The sequence below is a fragment of the Crotalus tigris genome, unplaced genomic scaffold (genome assembly GCF_016545835.1).
Source record: "Crotalus tigris isolate CLP2741 ecotype Arizona unplaced genomic scaffold, ASM1654583v1 scf7180000024304.1987388, whole genome shotgun sequence".
Taxonomy (NCBI): domain Eukaryota; kingdom Metazoa; phylum Chordata; class Lepidosauria; order Squamata; family Viperidae; genus Crotalus; species Crotalus tigris.
In genome coordinates, this window is record NW_024100476.1 from 221,094 (window position 1) to 237,875 (window position 16,782).

Below are 16,782 nucleotides of genomic sequence, written 5' to 3' on the forward strand. Positions count from 1 at the left end.
TGAAGGTTTGAGTCATTGCTGGAGGCCATCTTTTCCAGCAGTGATGCCTTTAAAATCTGCTGTAGGAGACTATAGTGGTGGAAGTTGTTCTCTGAAGAGCTCCTGAGGCTAAGCCTGTTTTTATCTTTATGTCAAAGTTAGGAAGCAAACAGGCTGTCAGCGCTACAGGAATAGTACACAGTGACATTTTGTGCACAAAGCTTTTATTATCCTGTTCTGCACTGCATAGCTCTATGTAACCTCGTATAGCTCTATGTAACCCTAACTAGAGAGCATGTATCAGTATGTTAGAATATCTGGCAGTTATTGGGTTAAATGCTGATTTGTTAATGGGTCAGTGGGAGGAGTCTCTAAAGGGCATTGGGAGACTTCCTGGACACAAGCCAGATTGGAATGTCTTTGTCTGAAAGAAGCATGGGCTATCAGATGTCACCCAATGAGCCTGCGCCGTTATAAAGATGGTATGGAAGAGAGCATCATTCTTTTACCTATCTTTTAATTTCTGACACTCCAGTATAACCTCAAACATCATTTTTTTAAAACTGTATGATTTAGTTAGAAGGACAGAATAGACTGGAGGTCTATTTTGGGCACCAGGGACTGGTTACGTGGAGAGAGATTTTTCCGTGGACCAGAGGGGGTGGTGCTTTTGTGTGCTGCCTGCATCCCTTGGATGGGGCTTTTCTTATTTATGCGGACCGGTTGCTGGCATGTTGCGGCCCGATACTGGTCCACGGACTGGGGTTGGGGACCCTTGGAATAGAGGGCTTTGATGGGTCTATTCTTACAGCCAATCTTTGTACATAGCTGTTAAAAAATAATGGGTCTTCCTCCTCCTTCTTCACTCTTGATTTCATGCACAAATTGAAGCTACCAGTCAATGAGAGTAATATTGTAATGTTGTGTCTTTAAATTGATTCGGATGCTGATTAATAGCTCTTTTTCTCTTTTTTGGTGCAAAGTTTTTACAAATAAAAACATTATGCCAGAAATGTGACTCAGTGGAAAAATTTTGGGGAGATGGATTTCTTTTCTGGATTGGAATGTATGAAATTTGAAGTGACTGCCTGTTTTGGATATCCTCTTGTTCATTTGCAATCTACTCCCTTCTTTGACTTCTGACACCTTTCAGTTCAGATTCTTTGAAGGCCATCCTCTGAACACCGCCAACTTTGCTTCTCTGTTTGCTTGTCTTCTTTCATCCCGGGATGCCAAATTCTTCATTAAGAATTTGAGGTATTCTTATACTTTACCACGCGTCCTTCCAGATTTCCCCAGAACTCTTTTCCAAAAAGAGCAATAACAATTTTCATATAAAACCAGCAATAATGAAACTGGTGTACCTGCCAGCCAGTTTCTCTTGCCAAACTGTCAGTTCACATCTACAGAAGATGCTCTGGATCATGTATAGATCACTGTCTGGTTTGTGTCTTGTGGGCAGAGGCCACCATCAATTCCAGAGGGTGTGTAAAGATGACCTGCCCTAACAACAACAACGAAAATATTCCAGCAACCATCAAGGTCAGTTTTTTTCTTCTGCAGAGATCTGCCTGGTTGCCCCAGGTTGCTAATGTGATGAAAGATTGAGAGAACTAGGTATGTCTAGTCCAGGGGTGTGGAACCTTGGCCCTTTTATGACTTGTGGACTTCAACTCCCAGAATTCCTGAGCCAGCATGGAATTCTGGGAGTTGAAGTCCACAAGTCATAAAAGAGCCAAGGTTCCTCACCCCTAATATAAGGCCTCCAAAAAACCTCCCTTCCAACCCTATTATTCTATGTTCTGATGTAAACTGTAGCTGTTCCTAGATTGCAAATGCCTCATTTCTATCTTGATGGCATTCACATGCTGCAGTTTTGGAAAGAACACATAAAAAGTGATGCAAGCTTTTTGAAAGCTTACCTGCAGCATCCCAAAGAAACACAAACGTGTAAACACTTATAGTTTTGTAGACCTGCATTTTGACAGAGCAAAAAGGGAAAGGAGAGTCATTTTTTTCTACAAAAGTTTTCATTAAGATGGAGTCACCTCCTCACTAGCCAAGAATATATGGAGAAAGAATCCAAAGCATTATGCATGAAGGCAATGCAGCAACTTTCTGTGTGAATTACTTTTAGCACTGAAATATATTTCTGAGGCTGACTCAGTTTAGTCTGGGGTTGCAAAAACCATCCTCATTATCTATGATATTTTCTTCATCAACTTCATTATGGAAGAAACTTTGGTGGGTTCTACAGTGAACCAATGTCCACAAAATTGTACAACATAATACACTTGTGCTAAGGTTCTTTTTTCCTTTCTCCAATTCATAAATGAGTTTTGTGAATTAACATGGAGGGAGAATTGTGTAATGGTATGTGGGTTTTTGGAGTCAAGGAGGAGGAGCCACAGACTAGTCAACAATCAGATGAGAAGCAGCAGAATCTCCAGAAGGAATGTGGGCATGGCAAACATCTCAGAAGGGAGTTTCTCGGCCTATGAAGGTGAGGGGAGGCAGATGTATTTTCAGACCTGTGAGATTCTTTTAGTGTAACCTTACAATAAAAATAGAGCTAGTGTATTTCTTATCTGAATTATCTTTCAAGGTTGATAAGGTGGAAATTTACCCTGAAGTGTCTAAATCTGTGTCAGTCTCATCTTCTTTCTTCAGATTTGACCCTGTCATCCACCTTGTATTCCTTTCAACACCACAACACTGACAAAGTGAAAACATAAAGAGAATGGTGTTTATAAATGTTTATTTCTTTTTTTAAAAAATATTGTCATATTTCCTTTCTTGGACTGGTGTATGTGTGCACTTGTTTCCTTAGATTAAGTAAGTAGTTAAAGTAAGTAAGTAAAATATTAGGCAGACACCACAAAGGTGAAATAGATTTTTCCAGGGAGCCATAGAGAAGCAGCACAAGAATGTCACAACTGGGTGATAAGGAAGAAAAGTTCTAGGAACAGAAAAATCAGAGGCGGGATCCTGCCAAAGTTTAGCTTTTAAAAAACATCCTATCGAGGCTTTCCAATGGGTAGATTTAAAGGTTAAGTCCCCCCAAAGGAAGCACATAGGCGATGAACTTTGTAGGATCATGCCCACAGTGTCCTAGCACCCATGATACACACACATACATTCTAACACTTGGTTTTGTATTCAACATCTAGAATTATTGAGATACAATTATAGCACTTAAATATACAAACTGAAATTGAAGCACGCAAACACGATCTTTAACTCTAAAATTCAGAAGTTATTATTGCACATCAGACTTGTAAAATAGGTTTCCAGGCTATACGCAGGTTTGTTTCTCCTCAGTTCTGATTTATTAAGCATATAATGTTCTTTAAAAAAAAGAAAGCAAACACTCTCAACACTTTTAGAATAGTTATCTATAGGTGGTTTTTAAAATGCACTCTGTCCATTAATACTGAATATAAAGGAGAAAGGATTAATGGCATAAACAGATTGATGTTTAGAACAGCTATCCTCAGTTTTAAGCTCCAGATGTTAGACTCCCTTTGCCCATAATCTCCCGTCAGCAAAAACCCTTGGTAATATTGATTTGGCATTATGGGAGTTACATGTGGAGGGTGCCAGTTTGGCAAGAATCTTTTTTTTTTTTAATGAGCAAACTGGGAGTCCCACAATAAAATAGGTAGACATCTTAACTTTCAACACAGCAGCAAAGAGATGTGCATGTGTTTCTCTAGGGCACAAATTTAATAAAGCACCATAACAATACCCTAACATGGGAAATTCACTCAAAGAAGCTGATTTATGGACCTCACAACCAACGGGGCTGCAATTTGGACTGATGTCAAAGCCACATCTCAAAAGTCTCCTTTGGGAACTTGAAGACAGGTTGGTCAGATCACTACTGGATTGGACCTGGGACTACAGTCCCATACTGTTGTCTGTCTTCAGCTGCTAAGTTTCTTGAATTGCCCTGACTTCCAGCTGGACTATTAGAGCTCTGCAAAGCAAAGGGGATGGCTCATTTTCTCATTGGAGGGGATTTTTGCTTCATCCTTCCTCCCTCCTTCAGATACTCCAATCAATTTTACTTTGTACTGTTTATCCAGAGCCACATTAACGTGAGTTCAGCCTTGACTCTATTAGGGGATTGGTGGCTGAAGAACGTCATTGCCCACCCATATTGACCCAAGCCAAGCAAATAAAGATAAAAGTGACAAGACTTCTTTCCTCCGACTGGCATGAGGAATGACTGCTGTTGCTGTACAGCCAACAGTTTGAGGGAGTAGTGATTGTCATTTGTTGCCAAGGTATTGAGTCTGCACAGGTGAAGATGATGGTGGATTGCCTTTAAAACAACTTCAGTAGGATTTGGGAATGAAAAGGATGGTGTGTAACTGCTCTGAATTGGTTACTACCATTTTTAATCTTGATTGCAGCATGCAGCCATAACCTAATCCCATAGTTATTGAATTAAATCAATGCTGGACTGAGACACATAAAATAATTCTCAGCTGGCCTCGAAACCACTAACAATTTTTAACAAGAAAACTGCAATCACCAGCAGTCAAACTCAACTTTACTTTTTTACTTCAACCATTCCTAAAAGAAAGCATACACAGGATGATTACCTGCTAATATCTACCCCATAGCAGAGAGCAGCAGTAATTTCATTTCTGCATTTCGTGCTCGCAATGTGAAACTGTTCAGGTACATCATTCCCTTCCTCAAATTATCTGCAAGAGATGCAAATCAAAGGAAAATAGTCCTTGCACTCATGGAAGGAAGAAAGCAATCTCTGTTCAGTAATTTAATGGAAGTTAATTTAATGTATTCTAACCTAATGTTCCAGTGGAATCAACTTTTCACCCAGTTAAGTGCTAGCTGAGCTGTTTCTTGATATATGTCATACTTCAAAGGAAAAGAAAAAGTTGGGGAAAATAACCAGAGAACTTTAATTCTCGTAGTTCAGAATGTAGAAAATGAAACATTAAGATCAAAACTATAGTGACTTTTCATTCATGTTACAAAGAGTAGATTAGCTTTGCTACTGAATATATGCTCAATAGGAAGCCGCAAGCAATCATAGTTCCCTGATAAAGCTACCTCTATGATAAACATGGTTTGAGAACGTTATAGACACAGACTACATTCACACCTACAAGTATTCTTCTAAAATTGTAAACATTCTAAGGGAAAATCTCAAAAAGCATTAATTCAGCAGGCCATGCAGTCAATTGCACTAAGTTCACAACTGGGGTCAGTAGATTAAAGTTTTGCTATTCTTTATTTGCATTACAATCATTTAGATGCATACGAACTCTGATAATCCATTGCCTAGCGTTTAGAAGGAACTGTTGATTATTCTAATTTCAAAAAAAGAATGGAAATATAAACTGGTTTTCCAAAAGCTCAATAACTCCATATCTGGTTGAAACTAACCATACAATAAGAACCTTAACCTTGACTATTCTCTTGTTTCTCGTTCCATCAGCACAAAGATGTTAAAGACAATGGAATTGCTACCTAATATGCTATGGCCTAGAGCAGTGTTTCTCAACCTTGACAATTTTAAGGCATGTGGACACAGCATTGCTGGCTGTGGAATTCTGGGAGTTGAAGTCCACATGCCTTAAAATTGTCAAGGTTGAGAAACACTGCCCTAGAGTCAGATGTGATGCTCAGAGGACAGAGATGATACCCTATTTTGTTTCCCTCAGCAAAGGGAATCTTTATTTTTGAAAATGAGTTGATATATGGTGTTGAATTGCCAAGCTGCCTAGATACAGTAGCTTATCCTTATGGAAAACAACACAGTAGTGATGAATGAGAGTATCGTGGAGCACAGAGCCATAAAAAGGGGGTTAAGAGTGAGTGAACTAAATACTGCTTCCTTATTTACAAGTTAGAACAAGTATTCTATTGTTTCAGAAGGTGAGATAAGTTAATGAACCTTAATTAACACATTTCCCTTCATAGAGGCTCTTTGTATGATGGTCCATTTGTAGAAGCAGAAATTCTATGACTCAAAAGTCTGCCTTCAAAATCAGAGGCCTTATTTGGAGAAAAACATCCTACCATTGAGTCCCTATATGGGGAACAGCTGAGGCTGGCTGATTAGGGGGAATGGGGTTGATTTGTTTCTTTTTAAATCCATGCCTACCTAGAGGAAACAGGTTGTCTGGAAATGTGTGGGCGCATGTGTCAAAAAATCAAGACAGAGTTCGCAACCGTGTGACTGAAGCCCATCTTTTGTACACTCAATGAATGTAGAAAAAGGGTGGGACTATGATCACAAGGTTTTGGACTCCATCTGTCTTCTTTGAACCCTCTGGAAGATGTCTCAGAGATGAAGCCTTAGTAAAAGTGTCTGGGTGGGTCTCAATTAAGGACCAAGACTTAATGAGAAAAATGTTACTAAGAAGAGAAAATGCTTTATTCTGTCCAAATGTTACCTCTTCTAGATTTTTCTGACTTGTGTTAGGAAATCAGATCGCAACTCTGGACAGTTTTGCATTCACATCCATTTGTCAAGGTGAACCAACATGTCTCATTTGAGCTTCTTTTATGGAGGCTTTAGGGATATTATTGTTTCTGCTTCAGTAACACAGCGATGAGTTGCTGAAAATGCAAGGCAAATAATGGACTTCTTTTAAGGTAAAATTAAGGCTGGAGCTAAGCAACCTTTTTATGTTAAGAGACTTGAAAGCAATTTCAGAGAAATCTCACTGGGGTTTCTTCTCAAAGAGATGAAAGCAGCATCCTACTGTCTATTTTTCACAAAGCTGTTTCCCCCCATTTTCTTCCTTTGTTATTTTTGCTCTTCAGGGTAGATGCATAATTATGTTTTTGATAATGAAAACCTACAAAACCTGTGAGGAAAGGCTTTTAAAGGTTGGAGGGAAGAGTTACCAGCAGAGTTTAGTGCTTGTTTGTTGTATCATCTTCAATTATCTGAAGAGAAACTAACGAACAATTGTCTGTTAGCCACAGAATCATCAAAAGCTGATAAACAAGTGTAAATGGCAAGACTAGTCAACACAGTTAACTAGCTTTAAGTGGAGTTAACTGTGTTAACTGGAGTTAACTGTGTTAACTAGTTAACAGAGACAAGCTGCTGCTTTTGTCTTACCTACCTCTACAAGCACCATTTGGGGAGGCTACCCTCAACAACGGAATGTATTTTAGTCTGAAAAAATGCATTTACAACTCCTTAAACATGCATAATTGTGAAATGCAAACTCGGATCACCCACACTCATATCACCTGCACAGATGGAGGGAAAGGCCAGGACAAAAAACCGAGGGAGACAACTTCAACGCAACACTTGAATCCAGGCTAAGATCTTAGAAAGAAAAAAAAGAGCTGGAGGACACAAAATCTGCAACCTCTACAACAATGAAACACCCCCCCCCCCCCCGCTTCCCAAGCACTGTCTTCTCCTGCTAGTGATCAAATCAAGTCTTGTTCAGCTGTGATCTCTTCTTTCATGAGAAAAGATAAAGAAACACATGAAGATAGGACCATGAAGTGTGCAAGGGTGAAGGAGTGTGACAGCTGGAGGAGGAGGAAGAGGAGGAGTAAATATGAGTAAGATAGAGAATTCAACACAGCAGGGCTCATTTATTATCACAGCTGGACTACATAAGAAATCTCTGTTACTGGACTTACTGGGAAGTGAGGCTGCTTAAAATCCCATGCTTGCACACTGTCCTGAAGGGTTCAACCAGAAGCTCAGTATCTACATAAAGTTTGGGGTACTTGATGTAAGCCAAACCACCTACCCTCTTCTCAGTGTGTATTCACACATACTCACATCCACTTCAGCACTCAACATTTCTTCATGCCACCCAAGGACATGCACAGCTACAACTTGGACAGGATTGTAGTACAGGTGTTTAAATACTTGCAAGCATACATGCTCACAACAGGGTGAGTGTATCCAAATGCAGGGAACTGGAGAAATGACTTTCCTAAAAAAGAATTTAATTGGCCTTATCAGGATTAAAAAGCCTGACATTCACTAACCAAAAAAATGATAATATTTTTTTCCAGATGTTTCCCACTGGCTAATTTTTGAAAAACAATGTCTAATTTATTTGAAAAAAAGAAAATGATTTTAGCAGGCTGAATAGAATTATCATTAACTTTTTCATCGTTAGCTAAAGCACATGCTTTAATAGATAATGCAATTTTGTATTTATTCCTAATGTCTTTCTTCTATGTTGTGAAGATAAAGGATTGTATTGCAGAATGTAGGAGGAGAACAGTGAGTTCTAGTTAGATACAGATTTCCCACACCCAGGACACAGAGCAATATAATAACAAAGCTACTGAGATACCTATCTCACCATACCTTTTATCATGGGAAATATTTCTTGCAGTTGCTGTAACTAGCCTGCTGATTTCTTTTTTTCACAACTAATTACTTTATTCTTTTAACTGATGTTCTCAGCAATCTCTGTCCCAGAACTCCTTGCCTTTCCATCGGTATGTCTAGATGACTGAAAAGCCCTTTATTCTACAGCACTAGCTAGCACATCAACCACATTAGAAGCCAATACAGACACGTTTGAAAGCTTTCCTAACAGGAAGCCTAAGTCCAGTAAATGTGATCATACATTAACTCAGTGCATGGATGTTCAATCTTTCAGGGGAAGCTTTCCAAGATTTTGGAAACCTATCTAGAAATGACTTGTGTGGAACTATATTTGTAATTAGCGATACATTAGCTGTCCCTCTTCAATATGGTCCTAGATCTAAATGTCTAGTCACAGGAGAGTGGATTGTTCCCGATTTCTGACCTGTTAGGCAAATTCTGGTGATCTACTGCAATGAAGACTCACAAATGATTGGCAGATTGCTTGACAAGCATTTGGACAGGACATATACTGCAGGATATTGCTGAGCACCATAGCCAGAGCGATGAAGGAGGCAGGTGTTTCTCACATCTTTTGAGCCTGGTTAGGAACTGAAATGTGTCACTGATCATTAATTTTTTAAAATTTAATATTAACAAAAGATTCTCTGGAACCTACAGTGCAGAGTACTTCCCCCCACCCCTTTTGCTCGGCTATAGCTTTGATCTCTGTTAAGCTGGGAAGAAAGAGATAATCTCCACAGCCACATGAAGAGAATGGACCCACCCAGGCAAGTGTACATACATTCACACATACACGCACTCGCACATTCTGCCATAGTTAGTTACATTCAACTGTGTTTCCTGATCATCTTGTTCAGTTGTTCCTCTCCATTCAGTTTTGACTGCTACCTCCCAGCCTACAGCCTGCATCCTGGCCAAACAGGGCCCCTTGGTGACATCTACCAAATATAGCCTCCATCATCTGCTTCTCCTTCTTCTTCTTCAGCTTCCTCGCCGGCTTCCTCTGTCTCCTTCTCTTCCTCATCTTCCCATCCGACACCACTCCCAAAGTCCCCTGAGAATCCAACAATGTCATCTACAGAAACAAGAACAAGAGAAATGCAGTAGGAGGGGAACATTTCCTAATCCTTCAATAGTGGGGAATATATGTTAGCTTAGGGATGAATTGCTGGGTCTCTCGCAGAAACATCTGCAAGAAGAAACTCAACCTCAGGGAGTACCAACAACCCTTCACCTAATTCTAGGTTTGGCAAGAAAGAGATTTTACATTCTTCGGTATTAGTTTGAAAGATTGCAGCAGCAGCTGCTTTAAAATGCAAATTCTTTCAAAAATTGAACCACGGGGAGCTCTTCTGTTATTTCAAAATCAATTGGATATTAATATGGGATAATGGCAATAATGTTGCCCTTGTCCCAAGCCACGTGTGCAGAAAAATGCGAATAAAATCAAATCTTTAATTCAGTCATTAACCATCACAGGTAGGATTCTTTTAAGTGTGGATCTGAAGATGCTGAAGAGTGGCACTATTTATACCTGTTATTTTCCCACCTTGCCTAATATCCCTATTCAAAACGTCCAGGGGAGATAAGGGACATCCTTGCCTTGCGCCCTTTTAAATTTCACAAGGTTTAGTTAAGTCTCCATTAATAATCATTGCTTGCAGTGAAGTGTAAATTGCTTTAACCTATACTAGATGAATTGGAGAAGATACTCGAAGTCTCCATAGTATCTTCTCCAAAGGAACAGTATATTACTGGCTAACAGTAAGCAAGACACAAAATGCAGAGTAGCAAAAATATCTTAATTTACCAGATCCTCCTATTTACATTTAAAAGGGAATAATCAGAGGTACTCCCAAGTCTGGAAATGCTACATGCTTCCCCTAAAGGGGAAGGAAATCTTCCCTTTCACAGCTCCTGCCATAGAGTCATGCATTTCTTCATTCAGAAGAAAACAAGGAGCAGTCACTAAACTGCTCCTTTTTTCCTCCCACAAGGGGGAAAATATTGTCTATGTATTTATCTTAGTCTACATATGTCTAAGTGGGGAGCCCAAGTTCATCTTGCATCCAATGATCTCCTTATCCCACTGTGGAATACCTATTGAAGCCCAGCTCTCTCATAAATCCTCAAGTGGGATGCCTCAAAAACTTGGATGGGCTCATTATGGACATCCTTCAGGTAAGATGTGGGACGGAGCAGTTCTGGGATGCTTGCAAAGTGACTGCTACCTGGAGGGCGGTTGGGACTGCTGAAGGAACTTGGACCAAATGGATCACACAGATTAGAAACGCTGTCAGATAGAATTAGTCTTCCTTGTGTGATGACATTTAGGTATCCCAAAAAAAAAGCACCTTTCAAGCACAAATTCGGCTTATTTGATAAAGTACTGATAGTCCCTTGACTTACGGCTACAATCGAGCCCAAAATTTCTGTTGTTAAGTGAGACACTTGTTAAGTGAATTTTTCCCTGTTTTACAACCTTTCTTGCCACTGTTGTTAAGTGAATCACTGCAGTTGTTAAGTTAGCACCCCGGTTGTTAAGCGAACCTGGCTCCCCCATTGACTTTGCTGGTCAGAAAGTCGCAAAAGGGGATCACATGACTTTGGGATACAGCAACCATCATAAATATGAGCCAGGTGCCAAGCATCTGAATTTTGAACACAGGACCATGGGGATGCTGCAAAGGTCGTAACTGTGAAAAACGGTCATAACGGTCACGTTTTTCAGTGCCGTTGTAACTTTGAACGGTCACTAAACAAACTGTTGTAAGTCGAGGACTATCTGTAAATAAAAAAAGTCAGTAAAGACATTTTTAAGAGAAACGAGACAAAGGTTTGCTTGATTGTGCCTTTTGTGGGAGGACATGAAGATGCACATCCACAGGCTGACAGCACCTGGCCTTTGTGCTGGTGCCAGCAGGGAGTTCCCCAGGAACCCCAAAAGTGCAGATTACAGGGTGAAGTCACACAACCCCATGGAAGAAGGCAACAGCAAACAATTGGCACGATTGCCAAGAAAACCTTGTAGTTGTGTCAATGTACAGGTAGCCCTCGACTTAACGACCACAATTGGGCCCAACATTTCGGTGACTAAGCCAGACAGTTGTTAAGTGAGTTTTGCCCCCATTTTATAACCTTTCTTGCTGCAGTCGTTAATCTGAATCACTGCAGTTGTTAAATGCATCGTATGGTCATTAAATGAATCTGGCTTCCCCACTGACTTTGCTGGTCAGAAGGTTGCAAAAGGTGATCATGTGACCCCGGGACACCGCAACTATCATAAATACATGCCCGCTGCCAAGCATCCAAATTTTGATCATGTGACCATGGGGATGCTGCAACAGTCGTAAGTATGGAAAACAGCCATAAGTCACTTTTTTCAGTGATGTCGTAACTTCAAATCATCATTAAATGAGTGGTTGTGAGTTGAGGACTGCCTGTAATGACCAAGAGTTTGAGGTGAAGATGTCCTTTTGCTACTTCACATGTAATGTCTACTCCCAAAGCTTCCTCTTGCCCCAAATCTTCTCCCCCTCCCCTTTTCTTACCACAGTCTGGATTCCCATGCATCCGTGTTCCTGTCAGCTCCATGCCGAGATGATCAACGCACCAGCATTCTCCACTGCTGGAGTCACACTGCATCTTCCGGTAGTATCCATCCTCATCACAGCTCGGGATGAAGACTCCTGGGGGAAAAAACAGCCTCCTTGTGCTAAATAAAACAGGCCCCGAGGACTTAGCACACCTCCGACGCTCCAGGATTCTCTGAATGCAGCTCCAGACCTCTGTGTTCTCATTCAGAAATTGTGCAGATATATTTCCAGACTAACATTTGGGGGGGGGGGGCAGGGGCATTTTCTTGCGTATCCTGATAAAGCTCTGCAGAAGCTGAAAAATATCAGTTTTGTGAATGGCAGGAAATCTTGCCCTGCCCCGGGTTACATCTGACTCGCCATGCTTTTCAAGGGTCCTTAAAGGAGAAAGGGACCCTTACGGCTTGACAGCTCCCCCCCCCCCAAGTCACAGTGCTGCCTTTTTTGCACCCAACCGGACAAATGCACATGGCTAGTGCATGTTCTGTTTTAAACCAAGCCCAGGATTGACTGGAAGAGCTTCTAAGGCTGGCAGATTCCCGCAATTCTTTCCCATAGCAAAGACTTGACATTGTCAAGAATGGTGCCCTTTCCTTTCCTTTTCAACAGGAAGGGTGAGGACATGTAAAGCTTGGCTGGCTTTGTTCTCCTCTGGGTTATTAGGGAGGAGAGTGGCTGCCTGCCATTCTTCCCCTTTGGTGTGCCTCGGAGAGTGAAATGAGTTTTGTTGCTTCTCCCCATAACTCTTCCCCTCTTCCCCATAGCCCCTCATTGCCCATTGTGGTGCACTGTTGTTCCTCTCTCCCCCCCCCCCCGCCTTTCTCCACACCAGCCCTGGTAGCTGCCGCCATTAGAGCAACCGGAAAAAGCCTCCGGCTGCCAAATTGCTGGCTCCCTCCCTCCCTCTCCTTTTATCATCCTTGCCAGCCAGAAGCTTTTATTATTGCAATTATATCCTGCCTTTCATCTGGGAGTGCAAGGTAGCCTACATGATGGTCTCTGCTCATTTTATTCCCCCAGCAACAGCTTTGTCAGGGAGATTGGACTGAACTTCAATGCAGCACCGATGGCTTCGTCCCGCTCACCCATCCGGCGTTCGCACCTAAGGGAAGACTAGATATCGAGGAAATTCCAGTTTCAAGTTCGGCACCCCTAACTACTACGCCAAAGGGATGACCTTGATCCTGTTGTGCTTTTCACGAACGTGCCTTTCCTAGCAGCCCCTGGAACAGGGCGAGTGCGATCTATCCTCTGGCAGACGCGTTCTGCCTTACGCCTGTCACTGAGTTTAGCTTGTCCTTCTCTGATGCATTCAATTCTCTCCGTTGTCTCGTCTGCTTATTTTGCTGTTTTTCATCCTAAAGTGTGAGCTGCTTAGAACTGCTTCTTGCGATGGAGGGGGCATATGGGCAGGATGCAACGAGGAAATATATAATGTGGGGCACAGGTTTATTTTTGCAAACGATAAGAGAAATACATAAAGAGTGTGTGCTTAAAAGGTAAATTTGCAAATGGATTTACTCATGTTATAGGACAGACAGTCTGATTGGTCACAAATAAAGGCAAATATATGTGTCCCAGGACATTGCGGGATCCAATCTGGGTCAGTCCCTGGGTTCAGAGTTTTAGTTTTCTGAGTTTTCTGATTTGTGCTAGAGCCCATTCTCAGGGAACCTCTCTCTATTGCAGTGTTTCTCAACCTTGACAATTTTAAGGCATGTGGACTTCAACTCCCAGAATTCCACAGCCAGAATTCCAAAAACTAAAACTCTGAACCCAGGGACTGACCCAGATTGGATCCAGCAATGTGATTTTTCTTAGGACTTGAAATCGCTGGGTCTGGGTCCCTATGCGAGGGATTGTTTTGCACTCTCTGAGGGAAAACTCCAGCTGGATTATGGTTTGATATCCTTCAGCTCAACTTTGTGTTTCCAGATAGACAAAAGTGCAAACAATCTTTGGTTACCTTAAAATGGAGAAAGTGGGGATGGAAAGGCTGGAGCGTGCAGGTGACTTGAGCTACAACAACAATTATTTTTATTTTCAGGAAGAAGAGCTGGTCTCTCCCTGGGGATCTGATGTTTGTACACTACCACTGAACTAGAGTCCATCTCCCCCCCCCCTAGAAATGTAAAGAAAAAAAAGCTCAACCATCAGAGCTAAATTAGCCACAATTACATTTGTTTGTTGTTGTTGTTGTTTTTTAAAAAAATTGGCTATATTCTGCAAGGTATTGTTTTTGAAAGCATGCACCACTTCAATGCATAATTATGTGATTTAGGTTCTAATTGTCAACAAGCAAATGAGGCATTACATTAGCAGGAGTAAAACCATTCCAAATTACTAAGTCTTTTTCTCACTCCGATGGCTTATTATGTGGAGTTTCTCCACCAGTCATCACCCACACAATGGATCAGGCCTGAGGGATCCATTACATCTGCCAGGCTCTTCTGATGAATGTCAGCGTGCTCAGCACTGGAGTGTTCTCTAGTCACAGAAACGTCACACAACTCTTAAACATCTTTAAATTCCAGGAACTCCATGTCGTACTTCCATAATGATTCTTGAACCGTTGGGGAATATGGAGGTATAATAATACAGTAAATAAATTTAAGCGCTGGTCATCACTTCTCAAGAAATGATGAGTTTATGGGCAGGGTAAGATAAATGTTTTACTTCGTAGGAGATAACAACCACAACTTTGATTGCCAGATTTTCATACTATAGCACTGAAATTTGCAAGCATTAAAAAAAGCCATGAGCAAAGATCATTTTAAGTGAAGTACAGATACTACAGGAAATAGGCCTTTTTCAAAGTATCTTTTATCCTCTTGAAATCAAGCACACATTTGTTTGCCTCCAAAGTCTGAATTCACATCGACTGGAGACAGACAATGCATCGAAGGCAGCTTGAATTTATCAGTTGTCACAGATGGATGCCCTCAGCTTATTTTTCTTGGCCTCTGGTGAATGAGTTTGATACGTTTGGCTATTATTTCATCAGAATTACCCAAACAGAACTGACAGAGACATACAACTGGATCTGTAAGCTCAAGCAACGAAGCCTTTCCCAAACCATTTTGAGCTCTCTTAAAAATAGCTGCTTCATTCATGTGCATTACTAAGCGAGTTTATTTAAAACTGGACAACCTGCAATAGACGGTTGAGATAAGCTTTTTGTGAAATGGTGCAGGGAATTGGAATATCTGTTGGCAGGATAGAGAGAAACCATGGCTCAGGGTTGAATCCCACAACAATGTTCCTATGCTCTGGGAAGAATTTGCTTTTAAGCTAAAGTCGGAAACAGAGCAGCTCATCCTGAAAAAGGTCACCATGGGTTATATAGTTCAACTTGTCTTGGGAAAATCTTCAAAGAAAACATGAAGGAAAGCCTTAGCTCTCTAGTGATCGTGAGTCTAGATATCCCCAGTTTAAGTTCTGTATCTTGCACTATAGATGAAGGAAATAAACTAGTTTTGGAAGCAAAAGAGGGTTGTCTATCACACATGGCTCTTCTTCTAACTCATGATCTCTGCTTCCAGCCTTAGTCTACAACAGGGGTCTTCAAACTTGGCCCTTTTATGACTTGTGGACTTCAACTCCCAGAATCCCTCAGCCAGTGTGCCTGGCTGAGGAATTCTGGGAGTTGAAGTCCACAAGTCATAAAAGGGCCAAGTTTGAAGACCCCTGGTCTACAATATAATGATAGGGCTGGACAGTGGTATCCCTGGGGCTCAAAGGGAAGCAGAATGATTCAAACAATCTTCTGGTGTTCAGACATACATTCCATCTCATTGAGGTAATGTACATGAGATGAAGCTTGTGGTTTGAGGCTACTTTCATTATTCCCATAAAAACAGCATGAATAGACAAGACCCATGAGTGGTCATGAAGATTATTTTAAAAATTGAAAAGAAAATGTATGTGATATATCTGAATAATATACAGAAAGCCAGTTTGGTCTAGTTTGATTAAGGCACTGGGCTAGAAAGTGGAAGACTGAGTTCTAGTCCCACCTTAGCCATGAAGGCCAGCTGGATGACCTTGGGCCAGCCACTTTCTCTCAGCCCAACCCACCTCACAGGGCTGTTGTTCTGGGGAAAATAGGAAGAGGAAGGTGTGTTGGATATGTTTGCTGCCTTGAGTTATAGAGTAGATAGAAATAATAAATGTGGGATAGCAAACAAATAACCGAAATAACCAAGATTCTTAATATATAGCCAAGTTATATCATTCTCATAAAATATGTTATATATTATTCCCATAAAAAGAGCAAGATTTATGATAATATCTTAAAAACTGAAAAATATATGTGATATATCTGAATAATTTATATATATATGTGTATACACACACACACACACACACACACACACACACATACACTTAAATAATATATACTTAAATAATCCAAGATCCTTAATATAGAGCCAAATTATATCACTAAGACATCTACTGCCTCTTAGAAATGTTATAATCAAACAAGATCTTTTACCATCTTCTACAAGTCTCTTCTACAGGTCTCCAAAACCATTTTCTTTTCTACTTTTACCTCAGCAACTCACCAGGTTTCTTTTTTGAAGCTTCCTGGATCTGAATCCTCTCCAGCTCCGTAAGACATGGAGGCTCTGTAACAGTCAAAGCAGAATTCATCAGTGCCAAATCAGCTCAACGTGATCTCCTGAGCATATTAAGGAAGCAAGTTCTTTTCCTGCAATTCGCCCTCAATCTAGAGTTGAGGGACAAGAGCATTCACCTGTTCTACCAGCTTACTGTAAAGATGACTGTAATAATAATAAATGCAAATAGAACTATGAATTTAGGAAAGTGCATTATATAGCTTTT

General features: G+C 40.8%; 1 protein-coding gene across 2 annotated transcripts in view; it reads right to left on the reverse strand.

Moving 5' to 3' along the window:
* Positions 1-2,720: 2,720 nt before the first annotated feature.
* Positions 2,721-16,782, reverse strand: part of SPOCK2 (SPARC (osteonectin), cwcv and kazal like domains proteoglycan 2) — a 107,462-nt gene continuing 93,400 nt past the window's right edge. The window contains exons 9-11 of one of the 2 annotated variants that reach the window (XM_039324643.1): positions 16,503-16,565; positions 11,893-12,030; positions 2,721-9,416 (exon numbers count right to left, since the gene is read on the reverse strand). In XM_039324643.1, coding sequence (XP_039180577.1) covers positions 9,280-9,416; positions 11,893-12,030; positions 16,503-16,565 — 338 coding nt within the window. In that variant the 3' untranslated portion in view covers positions 2,721-9,279. The remainder of the gene's footprint in view (positions 9,417-11,892; positions 12,031-16,502; positions 16,566-16,782) is intronic. The other variant, XM_039324644.1, reaches the window with a different exon arrangement.